Source organism: Strigops habroptila, chromosome 18, assembly GCF_004027225.2.
Source record: "Strigops habroptila isolate Jane chromosome 18, bStrHab1.2.pri, whole genome shotgun sequence".
NCBI classification, from domain to species: domain Eukaryota; kingdom Metazoa; phylum Chordata; class Aves; order Psittaciformes; family Psittacidae; genus Strigops; species Strigops habroptila.
Window position 1 is genome coordinate 3,391,219 of NC_044294.2, and position 18,377 is coordinate 3,409,595.

The following is an 18,377-nucleotide window of genomic DNA, read 5'->3' on the forward strand; positions in this document are numbered from 1 at the left end:
ACAGGATGAACTACTGACAAAAGAGGAGGAAAACAAAATGCTTTAGAAACAGCCTTTTAGCATTTAAAGAAATGAAAGGGGAAAACAACCAGACCTACAGTCTGTGAGGAGGAAAAACAAAAGCTTGTAACTCAGGTTCCCGAAAAGTGCTGAGCGAAGCTTTCAAATGCTGACCCTCTCCTCTCCTTGTATGGGCAGAAATGGGGCTTGTCTTGTGCCTATATTTAATTTGCAAGGGAAAAAAAAAAATCTCCCTTCATGCCTGTGCTCCAGCGGCCTCTGTCTTGGGAAGTTACAACAGGAATAGAATTGCATGTTTAAAAAAACTACTACTACTGCTCACACGTAAGCCTCTTCCTAAGCTTGGAGTGAGGGGAACAGGTTTGTGCAACATAACACTGCTGCACACAGAGCATCTGGTGAGACTCATGGCTAGTGGAAGGGGGGAGCTGCAATCGATAGGCTCTGCCCTGTCTTGTGCTCTCAGGATTGTGGCTCATGGAGCTGGCAGGGAATTGCTTCGGTCATGTTTAACTGCTGGGGATGGTGAGGAGAGGACCAACGGGCAGGAGGCCATGGCAGGACCCGTGGAGTCCCCCTCCCCGAGCCAGGGGCTGCACAGCCTGAGCCCCTTCCCTCAGTTTCTCTCCCAACCACTTCTCCCTCTGCCATTCCCCATGCTGCAATACTGAAGTGTTTCCATGCAATGGATATTAAAGTGCTACCCAAAGGACCTCAGGGACGTGCTCGGGCTGCAGTGCCTCCAGAGCAGCGCTGGGACCCTGGCAGGGACCTCTGGCTGCTGCTCTTCTCTCTGCTATGATTTATGACCTCTCCTTGAGTGGAAACGCTCCTGGCTGCTCCCCAAACTCCCCGCTCCCGGCTGGGAACAGGCTGACACAAACAGCACGCTCTCTGCTCCATCCCCTGCCAGCCTGGCCCCTCGTGCTCGCTCAGCTGGGCTCGTGATGGTGAAACACAGAAGCTTCTGTGCTGGAGAAAAGCAGGACTGTGGTCACCCCATGCCCTGCAGCATGCTGGAGACCCATGTGGCTTTATTGGTAACTCTTGGAGAGCCGGACACTGAGGAACGAGGTTCTGTCAAGAGGAGGTTTGTACACAACAGCAATAGGAAACAACAAATACAAACATCTGTTGCAACTTCATATCTTGGTGCAACCTCAACAATAAAGTCTTGCAATGTGGCGTCTGGCGTGACGCGTGGGGAGAAGGGCAAGGGGGGAGAGGTGAAACCACTGAGAGCTTGGAGCCACCAGCTTCCATCAAAGAAGCTTTGGGTCCTACTGGTTTAACTGGCGGAGGAAGGGGATATATTGGGAGTGCAAGGGAGATGCAGTTTAAGTGGCAAACCCCACAGCTGAAATGCACCCAAACTGGGGGTCTGTGCCTCCCCATTAGCAATTGCTCAAGTCTTGCAAATTCAAACTGATTTCTTTCCATTTAACAAGTGCTTCAGGTACAAGGGTGCCTGGCTTCTAACCCAGCTTTAAGTGCACGCAAGCAGGAATAGATCTTTTTAAAAAACTATATAATTTGCACACATACACACACATGCACACAGTGAATTTTGTGCTGCAGCTATCTTAGAGATGATGGAATGGGCCTGAAGTGGTGATCATAAGCCAGGCTCCAGGAGCTGGTCATCTGGGGCACCACTCACCCTAAAGCTGCTCAAGATTCTGGTTCTTTTTGCACTATCAGTCCCTCAGTTCTCTGGAAAATGCCACCTGCAGGTGACTGAAGCCCATACTGTGTTTTGCAGAGCACTCATCTCAGTCTATGTCGAGAGCTCAGAGGCCTCCTGAACAGTCGTGTAGGACCTCCAGCTCCTCTCCAGTGTGAAACAATTGGTTGGCAGAGCAGAGAACACCAATAAGCTCAGACCCAAACAGCCGTATTTATGTCAAACCCAGACTGGGTATAGTTTATGGTATCGTGGACTTTCTTAGTGCCATTTCTGGGTTTCTCACTATTGCTTTCTGCCTTTGGGCACCTCTCTGCTTTGCTGTGATGGTTCTGGATGTTCCCATGCAGTGGGAAGTAAAATGTCCCCTTGAGTTTGTTCATCTTCCTGGGTCTCTTGGAAATCTCATGCTGTTTGTCTTTAGGTGGCAGCCAGCAAGGTTTCTCCTTGAGAAGCTTGTCTCGGTCTGGCCGAACGCTCCTCAGGAACTTCTTGAAGATGTTGGCTGTGAGGGAGAACTTCCTGCAGAGCTCCTGGGATCTGCTCATGGACAGGGGTACTTCGCTCTTCTCCCCCTTTTTATCCAGCTCTGGCAGATCCAACCAATTCCCAACCAAGTCTGCAAAGATGTTATCCCCCAAGACTAGCGGTTGCCGATTCCTGCTCTGGGACATTAGGGAGGATGTCCAGTCGTGGCCATCATCACACCCCAGGCACTCCTGGCATGCTGGCCACCCCCCAGCTGTGCCCTGGGTACTGGGCTCGAATGTTCTTGGGCGGACGTGCTCTGCTCTGCTCAACACAGAGGAAGGTGCTTTTGGGTGATAAATATCCTCACCACAGAGGCTCCTGAAGGAGGACAGGGTGTCTCCAAGGTGGCCGACCTCTGGGAGTGCAGTGGGACAGCACAAACCCACTGGCCGTGGCACAGCACAGGCGAGGGATGAGGGGCTGGGGTCCTCCACTGATTCCTCCCCACATGGCTCCTCGTCCTGCTGGGCCCTGGGCACGTCTCTGCTGCTTCGGCAGCACTGGTGCTGCTCAGTGCCAGGGACAGTGCTTCGGCTCCCCGAGATGTCCAGCTGCTCCAGAGCTGTCTGGACCTGGAGGAGTTTCAGCTCCTGCAGTGCACCCATCATGCAGTTCATCTGCTCGTGCAGCCCGTCTCCAACCTCCTTCATGGATAGCTGCGGAGGGAAGCAGGGACAGAGTCAGTGTTGCCAGGGGAGAGCAAGAAAATCCTGGCAGGAGAGCTGGGCTGAGCAGCTTGCTAAAACATCACCTCTTCCTACCCACTACATTTTAGATGCACCCTACCTGTACTACATCCATTTCATGGAACAGCAATTGATTTTTCTTAAGACTTTTCTAGGAGTTTCTCTCTAGGAATAAGAGGAGCTGGCAGGAGTGGATTTTTTGACCTGATAACAAAAATAAATAGTTTGTTTCCATTAATTGCTTGGCAAAGGCCCAAGGTGTAGAACTAGGAATGGTTTTGCCTGCTGCCAGTTTTAGCATATTCTCCTGCCTTTGTGCCTTTTGTACCTGTAACCAACTGAAATCAGGAGTCAGAGTAGTGAAAACAAGTGCCTTCCATGGAGAATCTTGTTTCTTTACCTAAAGTGTTAAAGTAAATGAAAAATAACCCCATCAAGAATCACATTGTTACCATACAACATGGATTCAGATCTCAACACCCTCATTACAGGCACCTCTCGCTGGAGGATAATCAAAGATATTTCAATGCACAAATCTTGTACAAAATCAAAATCTTGTACAAAACAACCAACAAACTCTAGAATTACTTACATTAAAGTATCAATCTCTTTGATTCCCACAGTAGGACCTTGAGCAGTTCTGCTTTATCCCTGAGCCTTGCTATAAAGATTTAACTTCCTTTACTAGACTTAAAATAAGCAAGTTATTTTCCAGAGCTTCTAAACTCCCCACTCTTTCGCTCTGTTGCTTTCATACTCTCATGTAGGATCTGGATCATATTCCCAAAGCAGCATCATAAAACAAATGGGTTATACTTTCCAACAGCTGCCACTTGTTTTTTAAGCAGAGAAGGGCAGCAGGGAATGGGAAGGAGGGGAAGAACAGCAGGGCTGGAGGTGAAGCCATGTCGCGTTGATATAAGGTGGTTTGCCAAAGAGATTACCACTGTCTAGGAAAAGCTTCAGCTTCTGCTGTCCATAAACAGTTTAAAAGGCTCGTCACAATTTCTGCACAACGATCAATCTCAAGCTTAGGGTGAGAAAGGAAAAAAGCATCTTATGTTCAGCTTTACATTATCATACTTCTTCACCTCTCCTTCATTTTAACTATGTTAGTTCAATTACTCGCTCTATTTCCATTTCTGTACGTGGCTCTGGGCAGTGAGAAAAAGCAGTCATCAAAAACCCCTCTGTAACAACCCAGCTCTGTAAGTGGAAAGCTCCTCAGCAGTTTCTGACCACAAATCTCCTTTTCAAAACCCAGAACCTAAAACCAGCCAGCAGGTTACAATTGTTTTTCAGAGCTTCACTCCCAAGAAACTTATTTATCACCCAGAATGAGTGCACAAACTATGAAGATACAGAAAATCTGTGTTTAGCTTCCCAATTACACTATCGAGTGTCTCCAGCTATCTAATTTTTTAACGTCAGCAAATAAACCTCTACTTCTGCAGACATGCAAATAATGCCCCACTTACAGACTAGCCCAGCTTTTGGGCTACCCCTTCAAAACCTGGGGCCATATGCTCTACAAGCCTCAGACAAAACTATCACCTTACCTCTCCAGATTGGCTGTAATGCTTCTTGTCCTAACCTTTCTCGCCTTCTTAATGCAAGTCTGGTTTATCTGGGGCTTTGCAAAAAGCTGGATTTGGAGCCAGCTTGGCCCCTCATTGGCCACTTCCCACCAAATCCCCCGGCTGGCGCAGTGCTGTAATTGTGCCGTGGGGAGTGACGAGGGTCCTGCGGTAATGACTGGGCTCATCAAACCCTCAGCATATGCTGCCGGCTCCACTGTTCACCTCCTTGATTCAATTAACTGCCCATGATGGGTGGTAGCATTACAGTGCATGCCTCAGCCAGCAAGGATCTACCAAGCGTTAGCTTCTCATAGGCAGAAGGAACCGTCAGTGTGGTTGTTTCTCAGAGGCAAACCCAGTCTCCCCCTGACAAGAAAAGACTTGAGCCCCAAAAGCTCAGAATCCAGCACTTTTCTTTCTGGACAAAGAAGCTATTTCATAGAATTCCACATGAGTTTGGGTTGGGAGGGATCTTAAAGCTCATCCAGCTCCAACCCCCTGCCCCGGGCAGGGACACCTTCCACTAGAGCAGGTTGCTCCAAGCCCCTGTGTCCAACCTGGCCTTGAACACTGCCAGGGATGGGGCAGCCACAGCTTCTCTGGGCACCCTGTGCCAGCGCCTCAGCACCCTCACAGGGAAGAGCTTCTGCTTAAGAGCTCATCTCAACCTTCTCTCTGGCAGTTTAAAGCCATTCCCCCCTGTCCTGTCCTACAAGAAAGCTGGAACTTGAATTTGTGATGAAATGCAATTCCAAACAGAGCGTGAATGTGACATAAAACCCCAGAGAGCCTTAATCTGGCACAGAGAGAGACCCTGACTGTACTTGCTGGGGTTATGCAAGTGACATTATGTAAGCTGGCCACCACAGGGCATCAGGAGATGTGCTGTCTTGTGTGTGTTTGTGAGCTGTAAATCCCAAACTTGCTGTTGAATTGGCTCTGCATTCAGTGGAGCTGCAGAGCAGAGCACAGGGGAAACTGCATTCACTGCAAAACCTTTGGTCTAGCACAGATAGTGCTCAGCATCATCCTCCCTTCTTGTATCTGCTGGTCTCTGTTCAAGGGGCACAAGTATGTCAGCATTTCAAAGGGACTCTGGTGTCTAATTTGAGGTATTTTGTGCTTCAAGTGGCTGTTTGGCACGTCTGCTTCCAAGAAAAGCCCTATAAGAACTATGACAACTTGCAGATGTTCAAATTTAAAATCAAATGTAAAAAGTTCAATGTCATGAACAATCAGTACAATCAAACGTAAAATGTTCAGATGTAAAAGAGTTAAAAATCACATGCCTCAAATCGAATCTCATTATTATTCCTAAAACTCTTGCATACCCTAAAAATTGGCAGGAAAACGTGTTAGCCCAATTCTGAACAAGGCAACATGTGCCTTTTATAGCAAGACAGGTACACACAGGGCTAAGCCCAGTTGTGATGTGCATGTTCCACGTTAGCGGCCGGGATTCAGTGTGTGAGGTTAAATGTTCCTTTCTCCAGTAATAAGGCATTACCTCCAGATCAATCCTCCTGTGAAGGCACGAACCAGACAGCTCTGGCTAAATGCTTCTTTAAAGCAAAGCTTGCTTAAACGACAGTCACCCCAGACATTGAAAATTGAGTGTAAAATTCAAAAGCTTTTCGAGCACTTTCAAATGATCATCAAGGAATATTCAACATGAGGGGGGAAATCAAACAGCAAGCATCTTGCAAAACCATCAGAGTTCAGATATGGATGCTTTTCACATTGGAAATCTACATTCTGAGTAGCAAAGGCATTGCTCTGTTTGTAAGCCAAGCCTTTTCAATGGCTGCCTCAAAATACTCGTTCCCAGACTACAACACAATTGGTTTACACAGTTTATACATCAGTGATCTTCCAGCACTGATTAACACAGCAGGAGGACAACTTGCCCCAAGGAATAGCCTCTACCAGATACTGGCATTTTATCAAATTCAACCCCAAATACCTGACATGTGCAAATAAGGGACATTTTACTTGTCACTTCCAAGTAAATAAGTAACTTTTCTAACCCACTTGGGGAACTAATGTTTTCCTATTAGCATCTACCCTCAGCAAGTTCTCAGGATTCAGTTCCCATCAATCCCCTTGAGCCACAGCTGTCTGCACTCCCAGCCCATCCGCACATCTGGCCTGCCCAGGGCTGCAGCAGCTTTGGGATGCTGATGGGGGAAAAGGAAAAGCCCAGCTAACGCACCGCAGCTTTCAGCTGAGCACAGAGAACTGAGAAGAAGAGCTCTGAGTGTGTTTGTCGTAATGAGGAGGAAGACAGATGTCCAGCTCTTAGGTAAAAGACAAGCAAAGAGAGGAAGTTATTACTAAGAGGACAGGAAAGAACAAATGGCAAATAGCAGTACTTAATAATAGTGCTGATAGGCAACAGAACCAGCAACAAACAATTGGTATTTAAAGAGGATGACATAAGAGAGACCAAAATTGTTTTAGAACTGCTGAGCTGATTGTATTGTTTCCGTGTTTTCCTTTGGGTCACTCACTAGATTAATCTTCAACAAGCCTGCAATTGTGGCTGGGCATAACTCTGCAGAGCATGCTACAGGGCTCAGAGAGCTGCTTTCCTGCTTCATGTTGCCCCTTTCTCTTCCTTCCCTTGATGGATGCCAAGGGCCTGCAATCTTCTTTTTATCTTTGCATTTTATCACAAGAATTTCAAGTCTCTTTTTTACTTCTTGTCCTCCCAGAGTATTTTAGGTGTAATTGAGGATGTTAAATGTGAGCTCATAATTTACCTGAAAGAGGAAGGATGATGAAACTTTACCAAAGATTCTTCTTTTCTCTCAATAGTTTAAATAGATCTTAAACAGATGTTAACCATGAAAGACATGGTTCGCATTGCTCAATTAACCATCCTCCTTACTCAATTGCCTTCCTTTCCATTGCAATGATATTGTTCTGTGCTTCCCAACCACATTTGCTACATTTAAAGGCAAATTAGAAAATCGAATCTCTACGACGAGGAAATAAATGGACCGAAAAGAACTCCAACCTTCAGACTTTCACTCACAACCCAGGGATAAGAGAGACTACAAGCCTTGATGTACAGACTGACCATTGAAGATGATGGTTAAATGTGTTGGTTTTCAGCCCAGCAGTCTGCTTCCTTGGGGATTTGTTTTTTACCATTCCTGAATATGTGCAATTAGGAGGTTAAAAAAATCCACCATCATCTTCAGGAGTCTTCTCTGGAAATAAACAAGTGGACAAAGCCCACAACTGCTTTTTCTCTCCCCAGGTTATATGTGACAAGACATCTGCTGTCAAGTTACTCCTTTGCACCTTCCCTTAAGGCACAACCAAGGAATGAGATGCTGAGATAACCACCCAAGTTTCTAAGCAGCCATGGGTGAAGCCACCCTTAAAGGGACCATTTTATCAGCAGAGACACAAACAGAGCTGGGTGTTTCCACTGGTTGGAGTTGTGAGCAGTGACGTTAGACCCTGGGGCTGTCACTCATGCACACTGCAAAGTACAAGAGCTGCCCCTTCAGAAATAGCAGTCATGAAAACACAGCAGACTCCTTTCTGAGCATGGCACACTTACCAGAATAGGACCCAGTGTGAGACAAAGAGTAAAAATAATTGGCTGTATTTTTCACTCAGACCAAATGTTCTATTCCTGCAAGATATTCATAGCAAGAAACATTGTCTACCAGGACATAAATTAATGTAAGAAGGGAGTCAGACTCTATCAAACTCAGTAATTCGATTCATTTATGATGAATGTGCAGGGAGAACATTCAGAAGTTCAAGAGAGAGTCGTGAGATTTGTTTTAAATACCTACTTTAATGGTTTTCCGCCCCGAAAAAGCATCAGAAAAACCAGAAATATCCTGGATTCCTCAAGAAGGACCAAAATGTGCAAACTACAGTCACAGTTACAGCTAACTTGACTGTGACCCCTCGCCCACTACAGCCATACAAACCCCAAGTGCAAGATAAATCTGCCCCATGAACTCACCAGTCCCTAGCTAGATAATAAATGATTTATTCCTGTTGCAGAAGAGCCTCAAAACCTCAATCCCATGGTACACATGCTGATGTTGCTATGTATAAATGCAAACAATCCCCGAGTCAGAACATTTATGGAGGTAATGCCATCTGCAGCATGAGACATGGAAATGAAATTCCTCTCTGCTAATCCCTGAGCAAGACAATTCTTGTTAAATCTGATCTCTCAGCTGAGATAACATTCTGTAACTCAGAAAGCAGACACAATACTTCTGTGCCTCAGTATGATGTTTGCAGACTCTGAATCCAGACAGTAAAGTCAAGAAGACTTTTGGTATCGGAATTAACTGTATTAAGGGAAGACTCACAAGCTCTGTGGCACATTTCACAACTGTTATGTGAAGGACAGATGACAGAAGGAGTGGAGAAGCACACCAGAGCTACAAACCAGCACTGCATATTCTCACAAACCACACTACTCCATAAATCTCCAGTGGTTTCCAGAGGAGATGAACAAGGTCTGTATTTTCTACATACAGGGAGCTGGTGTGGCTTGTCCAAAACTGCTCCACAGGCTGGTGTTGGCACTGGGATGAGGACCCGGATGAGGACCCTGGCTTCAGCAATCGATCTGACTGCAGAGCTGCCCCCAAGCCCACATCCCTTTGGGATGAATGGCTTTGCCAGCTGAGGCTCTCCTGGATGTGAAGCATTTGCATGTGGAAGCTTCTGAATGAATTCCAATCACAGGGACACCACACATGCCAGAAGCTATCAGCTTACAATGGAAAACATGCAACTGGAAGAAGGGAGATCTCATTGACTGAAAGGGGTCAGATTCATCCTTGGGAGCCATGGCAGAGCTGGCAGAGCTTTCCCAGATGTAAGGCAAAGACCAGTGTAAGAATGTCTGGGCACACCAGTAGCACAAGCACACAGTTATTTAAATGTGGGTTTACTACACAAAGCAGAAAGAAAAATCAGAGCTGGACTCCTCGAATCCCACACTGGTGGGGCATGGAGTTCCACCTGAAGATAACCTTTCCTTGGGAACTGGGAGCTATGCCAACACCCACTCTTCAGAGAGAAAATCCCCTCCTCAAAACCACCCAGAGGCTGGTTTACACCAAGACCAACTAAACTTCTGCTGATGGAGCAGCCTCCAGCTTCCATGTGTTACACTGACCAGCCTCAGCAGGGCTGGTTCCTCAAACAGGGCACTTCTGCAGAACTTCCCTCCCGCAGAACCCCTCGGCTGCTCAGCACTTGTACCCCCCAACCAGAGCTGCTCCTTGGCCATAATGCAAACCAGTGTTTGTGAATTCACAGTGATGCCCTGGAACTGGACTCCCATTTTGCTGCACACGAGGTGGCTCATTGTCTCACTCTGGCCAAGTCCTTCTCATCATTCCTCTAGCATGAGTCTTGGTTATGGTGCATTTAATGTTTGGAGGCATGACCTGCCCAGTAATGGAGAAAGTGGTAAAGCAGGGTCAGGAGGCTCAGTTCTCACTTGCCATTCAATGCAGATGGTCCCAGCTGTCTCCTGCACTGCTTGCTGGTCTTTAAAGAAACATTAATCTATTTTAATTCCAGGCTGTCACAACAGGATCGATTTTTATAAGCCATTATTGCTCAGGATATCATTTATGGTTGTTTTAATTAATACAGTCCTCCCACCTTTGCTAAATGCAACCTGCAGCTCACGTAGGTTGCTGCTGAAGGGAACAGTTCTACTGTAAGGCAGAGGGTCTCCCCACTGGCCCCCTCCGGGCTGTCCTGGCATGCCTGCACTAACAGCAGTGCCCAGGCTGCACACTGATACCCCGAGAATCTGTTCTTAAAGGAAGTTTTCAAGTAATAAAAATTGGGGGGTGGAAGAGGGAAAGAATGTGACTAGTAAAAACCAAATGTATGAAGATGTAGGCTGCTCTCAGCTGTCACGAGTGGTGAAGGTGACAATAGCTCCTTCCCACTTTCTCAAGCCAAGCATACACTTCAATTTTTGCCAGGCTGAGGTCTTGGTTTATTGATATAATAAAAATTGTTGCAGTTTTATGATTTGAAAAAAACTTATTATTGCATTATAGCAAGGGTATGAAGTGAAAAGACAAGGGGGAATGGTTTTAAACTGAAAGAGGGTAGATTTAGAGCAGACATTAGGAAGAAGTTCTTCCCTGTGAGGGTGCTGAGGCGCTGGCACAGGGTGCCCAGAGAAGCTGTGGCTGCCCCATCCCTGGCAGTGTTCAAGGCCAGGTTGGACACAGGGGCTTGGAGCAACCTGCTCTAGTGGAAGGTGTCCCTGCCCGTGGGAGGGGGTTGGAACTGGATGAACTTTAAGGTCCTTGTCCAATCTGGCCTTGAACACTTCCAGGGATAGGGCACGGAAGTACACGTGTACACACTGTATGCATCCTGGTTTACAGTTTGCATCTCATCCATCACCCTGGTGTACAGTACACCAGTGACTCTCATTTTCCTTTGTTTTAGCATGTCTTCCAGCTCCTCTGTTTGCTCGGGAGTGCTGGTAACGCTGACAGGTTAAATGTCACTTTTTGCTGGCACTTTTACTGGGGATAAAATGCTGCTGCCTGAGCCTCTGCTCCATCAGATGTGTCTCATCAGTCAAGTGTAGGTGTCCCCAGCGAGGGCCTGGTCCTGCCCTAGGCACAGCCACAGCTTTGTGTGTCTGTGTTGACTCAAACCATGTTGCTTACACATGGAATGTTTCCTGTGATGCAGGCAGGACAGCACTACTGTATTTATAAAACTCCAGCCTGCACAAAGATCACCTGAAATCAACATCCTTGTAGGTCCTAAACCGGGAGGCTTTTGTGCATGCAGAAACTTCACCCTCCCGCTTTGCTCTGCCTTGTCCTCCCCTTTTGTTCTCATTATCTATGTATCCGAACAAGGCACGACTCCCCAGCCAGACCTACCAAGCGGAGGAACCTTATTTAGGGAAGTATCAGTTCTCCCTCCTAATCCGCCCCTAGCATGCCCCACTGTACCAACACCACCTTCTGGCTCCTGGACAAGCCCATGCAAGTTCAGCGAGTGAGGCTGCCATCCGAGTAGGAGCAGGAGAGGGAGAAAACACTGTTGATTTATGACAAAGGGTTTCCTATTGAAGAAGTATTTTCGGGGGGTATGGGAAGCGGCAGGCGCGCGCTCCCTTTTGATTCCTGTAAAGTTGTTATTATCGGAGCTGTCTGTAGACGTTCCCCCGGTTTCTGAGCGCTGCCGGTACCCCGGCTCTGCCGCCCGCGGACCCCCTGCGCGGCGCTACCCTCCCGAGCGGACCGGGACCCCCAGAGCCGCCCCCCGCCTCCCGGCCGTGCAGAGCGGGCGCAGCCGGCGGGACCCCCGGCCAGGCGCAGCCGAGCTGTGTCCGGGACCTGCCCGGCTGCTCCCCCCACAAAGCGCCGAGCCCCGCCGAGCTGGGGCTCCGCGCACGGCGCAGGCACCGCCGCCGCTCCGCGGGTGTCCGCGGGTGCGGGACCCCCCGGTCCCTCCCGGCGCCCCCTTACCAGCTCCTGCCGCAGCCGCCGCAGGTGCTGCTCCATGGCCCGGCTCGGCGCGGCCCCTCCGCTCAGACACCCGCGGCGGGAGGCGGGGGGGGGGGGGAATCGCCGGGGGGCGGCACCGGGGGGCGGCGGCTGCTGCCGGGGCCGCGGAGTCTCCGGAGCCGGTTCTCGGAGCGGTGCGCGGGGGTCCCCGCGCCGGCAGCCCAGCCCAGCCCAGCCCAGCCCAGCCCAGCCCGGTAGCAGCGGCAGCGCCGGGAACCCCCCTCCTCCCGGCGCAGAAGTTTGCCGGTTCAGTTTAGCGCGGCCGCGGTCCCGCCGCTCGCCCTTCAGAGACCGCCCCCCCCCTTCCCCCCAGCGCGGTTCATTAACCCGCACGGCCTCGGCCGAGCGAGCCCCGCAGCCGCCCGGGCGGGTCCCGGGGCCGGGCGCTGGCCGGCCCTGCCGGGCAGCCTTGGGGACGCTCCGGGAGCCCCAGGCAGCGCTGAACCTCGGCCAGGCTGCCCGCATCACAACAGCCCTTGTCAGAGCAGCACGGCCCCGGAGCTGCGGGACACAGGTGCTGAAAACTCTCCTCCGGGATTGGATTTAACTAGGTTTGATTTTCAGAAGAGCGGCTTTTCCCTTACTGTGTTTTCCAAGCAGTGTTTCAGCTGACAGGACTCCACACAAGCTTCCTGGGGATGAGGGGATGTTGTCCCTGCTCGAGGTGCTCTCCTCTAAGGGCAGGATTTTTTCACCTCAGATCAACAACCTCTAATCCCGCTTGTCACCACAGGAAACTAAACAGATGGACGGACAAGCCAGGAAAAAAATACAAGCACTTTTCCATCATCAGACTTCGTAACTGTGTTGAATCTGAAAGGGTTTGGATTTTTCAGTGCTGCTCCTGTATATATGTGTATATCTATACATACATGTATATTCACACACATATGTGTTATTCTCAGTTTATATGCAAAAATGTGTTGTTTAGATGATAAATGCTGAGCCCCCTGTCAGGGGTTAGCCAGGTTTGTCCAAATCAGTCTGCAATGATCTTGGTAGGATGAGAAATGCTACTCTGTGTTTTCAAATTTGGGGTGGAAAATGTAATTCCTTGCTTTTCTCCCATATATTTCAGTATTGACAAAGACTGGCTAAAATCTTTGCCTTTCCAGGTGTTTATTTTTGGAAGAAAAACATTTCTCATAGTCAGTAATAGGACTGTGTTTGTGGAAATCAGCCTTGGTGGTTTTGAAAGCTGACCTTTGTGTCAAAATCCAATTTAAACAAGAAATCTGTGATGTGCCCTTTCATGGATGTTAGGGAAACACTCCAGAGTTAACACTTTTTGATCTTTCCAGCATATCTTTTATTACTGGTTAAAATTTCCTGCCTCTTTGCTCATTTCAGGGTGTTCATTTCCTAGCTATTTAGGAAGCATGAAAATCACATCTTTCCTCAAAGATCTGTAGAACGTGGGGCGCTAAACATATTAATGTATTAGAGAAATGACCCTATGAAAAAGTTAATCCCTTCCAGCGTTTATGCTGTGATGCGAGTGGGATATTTGCCAGTGTTGAGTCTTCCTTAAAGTCCAAGCCAAGTAACCCCGCTGTGGTTTTTCTCCTGAAGCGTGGCTGGAGCTGTTGGCCAGCTGGTTGCTCCCCACGGCCCAGGGTCGGGGTATGCATGTCCCCAGCCTACCCAAGCATGTCAAGTATCATATGGCAGGTTGGAGCAGCCAGTCAGTGGTAAAGAATCAAAGAAATGGCACCATGGGGAGAACACTTGCCGGAACGCCTGCCTCTGCCCATCACAGACACACAGGGAAGGACCCAACCTCCCTTCCCTGTATCTGCACCCCAGACAAGGATCCACTTTCAGGATAAGCCACAATCTCAGAGTACAAGTTTCTGTGTTGCTTGGGTGGCTCAAGACCTTTATTTCTTTTCTGGTTCTGGTACCAGGGCTTTATAATTTACTGTATTGTCTCTGTTCTGTAAAGCAATATGTAGATGCTACTTCTTCCCCGTGGTGTGGCACTAAAACTAATACACGATGGCATTTTCTCTTCACATTTGTAATTCATGCACCTTGGTTCAGCTGGTTTGAGCTGAAAACTGACCGTGAGCTTAATTTATCCAAGCCAGCTTTGAAGAACAGTATTTTTAGGTATCCTTTTACATTTGGTAGGGTATCAACAGGGAATTACTTCTGTTCTCCTGGGGTTAGTGTGTCTAGACAAAGCACTACGGCTCTGGCATCTTGAGAAACTGCATGAAACCAGACCAGGGATTATCCCAGGCACAGGATGCGCTCCCCAACCTTTTCTTTACATCACCATAGGGTTTTTTTTAAATCATATCATTCCCGAATTTGTTTTAACTGATGTTTTTCACAGCACTTTGACTATTCCAATACAAAAGAGACACAAAAGAGACACGGGGTTATCTGAAGCATCAAATCGAAGTTAAACAATATTATATTGTCCAGCACATCTAGCATTTAGGAGGCCAACTGCACATGTTGGTGGCGATTGGCAGATGCTGTGTTTCAGAAAGCTCCTGTAACACTTGCAAGTCACTGAACTGTGTGATCTGCTGGCAGATGAACAGGGAAGAGTTTTTAGCCTCCGTTTGGCTTCTGTTTAAGGTCATCTTTTTGATCCATTTTTCAGCCTCCAGGGCTGCTCGTGTCCTGCAAAGCTGATAAAGGAGTTCGTGAGCATGGACTAAAGAAAAGACCAGAATATTCATGTGCTCGAAACTCCTGGGAACTTGAAGAGGAGGGAAAAAGATGAAGTATTTTCCCTGTAGGATTTCCCTACTAAGCAACATTTTTCTCTTCTGCTAGACCACTGGTTCAAAGCAGCACCGACACTTCATGCCAGGCCCTGCACTCCTTCCGCTCTGTCGTGATGTAAACCACGAGCAGATGGTGCAGTGCAGTGGAAAATCAGGTCTCCAAGAAAGTACAGAGCTCAGAGTAAGACACCCTCAAGCAGAAAGCTACATGGCTTATTTTAGGATAACATGAAAACTGAGATCTTTGGGCAAAAATAGAATACGCCTTCGGAGTGGTGTATTCCACTGACATGAACTGCCTCATTCCTTCCCAACCGAGGAAACATCCATCCCCTCGCAGCTGAAGGCTTAGCTCATTTGTTGTCTTTCAGTTCATTGATCTGGTTTCTCAGGGCTTTCACGTGACTGTTCTTTGCTGAACTAACAAGCGTGGTTATTGCTGAATTTTCTTTCCTTTTTTACTTTCTTGCACACGGAAGGCAAACCTTTTGCAATTTCTTCCAACTTAGGCTGCAGCACGACCCGAATCACATCTATCTTTATTTAAATCCACTGGGGCATAAACATCCAGCTTACATCCATAGGTAAGAATATAATGTCAAAACTTTAATTCTGGTTTTATATTTGTATCTAAAGACATAAATTACCCCTGAGAATGTGACCATTTCTTCCATTAAACCTAATTTAGTGTCTGCAGTCTCTGCACTTGTAGCCTTAAACTTCCCAACATGCCCTTACCTCACTATGCCCCCATTCGAAAAGTAAAAGCTTTTAACTTTGCTCCAGCCAAATTTCAGCTCCTGACATTCCTCTGCTTGCACTGGAGGGCCAGGAGTAAGTACCAGGGTAGGGAAACTCCTTGTGCCTTCGCTGTGCTGTCTCGTGTTAAAGAACTATTGGATTACATCTCGGCTGGCTGCATTTTGGTGACCTAGATCCTGTTTGTACGAGCTGAAAGATCACCGAGGAAACCTTGGTATAAAAGCATATCTCAGATTAAAATGAGCTGATATTTATCTGGAGGAAAACAACAGGGCCAAACTACTGGCACTTATCACTGGTATACCTGAAATAGCTACTCCAATATGCTGATGTCTGCTTTCTCTTTATCTGTAGCTGCATCTGCCCAAGCAGCTGTGGTGACCCCCCCTCCATACTTCAGATTTCATTAGAAATTTGTGGAGTTCTTCTGGATCCTTCCGAAGGATGTGCCTGACAAGGAACTAAATCCATTCAGCAGAAGGGCACTGAAATGAGCCTTAGACAGATGTAAGACCCCATCATCATCATCATCATTTATAACAACTCCATGCATCAGGCTTGCTGGAAAAAATCCAAGGCTTCGCCAATTACTGAAGCAACAAAGAAGAGTTGCCACTCGTTGGTAACTTGCCATCCAGCTTTTTTCTTTTTTTTTCTTTTTTTCCTAAGGGAAAATGAATGTGCAGGGTGCTTAGAGTCAATTTTTGGTGGTGAATATGAAGTCACTGTCTATGCTAATATCAATGGCCCTTTCACTGTAATGTGCTTTACTGTACAGAGGACAAATACAGTTTCCATGGCAGTGTAAACACAAATACATACCACACTCCAAAGAGTGACTCACACGTGCTGCAGAGAACAGAGAAAGTTCCTGGTCTTAATCTGAACACATCTGGGAGAGGAGGATGAGATTATCTCACTTCAAAAATATTCTAGAAATATGATGTAAACCAAGATTTATTCTGAATAATTCCATCTCCTGGCAGATATCAAAGACAAATCCTTTGAAGCTAAAGGAATAAGGCAAGGCAGGTGCTTGTGCACAGTAGCAATGTTCACATCTACAATGAATGTATTCTTAAAAGACATACACAGTATGTATGTACCTGAAGCCAATACAAAATTCTCCATGAGCAGTTTATCCCACTCTGTCAGATTGTTACAACAAGTTTAACTGTTGTGAATGAAGAGTAAGTTCCACAGAAAGAGGAGATGGATAAACCTGTGGTGACTACTTAGTACTGGTACTAAGTGCTGGTCAAGACGTTTCTTTGTGTTCCATGTGTCAGCCTTAGGTGTCTCAGCACAATGCAGACTACACAGTGACCCTGTGATATGGACCTTTGCCTTGCTGCTGGGAGTTTGAAGACAAGTGCTTTCTAGTCTGAAATAGTGAGAACCTGACCTTGAGTATGAGCAGCATGCACCTTGCAGAGATCATTTAGCCAAAGCTGATACATTGATACATAGATTCAGAGGAAAACGAGTCTTGGATGGAATTAAATTAAGTATGTAATGTACACTTCATAACAGGGACAAAAAAGTGGTGAGCCCTGTCATGGGGGAATGAAATATGCACTCAGTAGATATGGGAGCAAGAGTTTTCCTTAGCAAGTGTTTTCTTTTAATTCCAAAATGTAGAGGTTGGTTTGTGACCCCAAAATAGAGACTTTATATCCCTTCATAAGAACCAGTTATTTTTTTAATATCACAGCTCAGAAGGAGGTCTTACCTACTTCTTTCACTAACCTAAATCCTTCCCAGCACCTACTCTGCCTGCAGAGTATTCAGGTTAATTGTCAAGATTTCCAAAGGCTGCTTTGAGCAGGAATACTTCCTTTGGATCTTATTGCAAGCGAAAGCAAAGCAATGTCATGGCAAACTGCAAATTCCTCCTGGCTGGGCTGACATGTGAACCTCAACACTGTGAATTCAGTACTTGAGAGTCATTGAGGTAAAATGAGGCCTGAAGATTGCTATTTATACACTGACTCATGGCAGAGTACACAACACACAGAGAGTTTAAAATGAGTTAAAATCTTCCTTGGGAGTAAGGCTTAAGGGAGAAACAAAACCTTCCATTAGATCAACTGATACAGCTGCGGGAGCTTGCCCTAAATCTGACACAGCCCCATCAGTAAGCACCAAAAGCAAAGGGAGAGGGACAATAAATCTGCCAGTCATGGTGTTGAAGGGTTTCTCAGCATACAGACATTGAGGTGGTTTGGAATCCATTCCTCCAGCATCCAATGGAAAATCAAATAAATCCCTAGAAACAGCAGCATCTTTCTGAATTAGGGAGATGGGTCTGAACGTCTCATTAACACCACATCACAGGCAATAATGCCTGTCTCCAAATCACCTCGGTTGCACTGCACCATGTGTGCCGTGTCCTTTTCTCAGGGGAGAAAAGGAATAGGTGAGAAAAATAGAGAGGGAGAGCAGTTGATTGCAATGGCTGATTTGGGCTGTTTCATCACCTCTTCACTGCCCTTTCCCCACGGGAACAGTCACTCCTGGCTGCTCTTCATTGTCCGTTTAAATCACATCAATTTAAAAGGGTTATGAGAGGCTGTATTTAATCAAATGTTTGCTATGTCCAGGTGTCTGTGTCTGTCTCCTTTCCCAGATTTACCCAGAGATAATTATCTCATGTTGGAGACTCGCTTCCCCTTGAGGACCAATGAGAATATCCACTTAAAAATTAAAGAAGAATTGGAACTAGCAGAATGCTTGTAGACTGCTATCCTGTTACCTCTGCTCCGAGGCACAGTTCTCATCCCTGCCCTCTGCTCTGGCAGAGGTAAGCTCTCCAAGCT

The 18,377-nt window shown here is 47.0% G+C and overlaps 1 protein-coding gene across 1 annotated transcript; it reads right to left on the bottom strand.

Annotated features, from left to right (window-relative positions):
- Positions 1-991: 991 nt before the first annotated feature.
- INKA2 (inka box actin regulator 2) lies at positions 992-12,477 on the bottom strand. Its single transcript, XM_030473050.1, has 2 exons — positions 12,014-12,477; positions 992-2,892 (listed from the first exon to the last, which is right to left on the bottom strand). Exons 1-2 carry the CDS (start codon positions 12,047-12,049, stop codon positions 1,900-1,902), a joined length of 1,029 nt encoding a protein of 342 aa, XP_030328910.1. The 5' UTR covers positions 12,050-12,477; the 3' UTR covers positions 992-1,899.
- Between the last annotated feature and the right edge of the window lie 5,900 nt (positions 12,478-18,377).

Bases quoted from the DNA above. Each gene is read 5' to 3' on its own strand.
- INKA2 (XM_030473050.1), bottom strand. From the start codon at position 12,049: ATGGAGCAGCACCTGCGGCGGCTGCGGCAGGAGCTG. The intron at 2,893-12,013 runs GTAAGGGGGCGC...TTCCCTCCGCAG, and splicing joins GGCGGCTGCGGCAGGAGCTG to CTATCCATGAAGGAGGTTGG.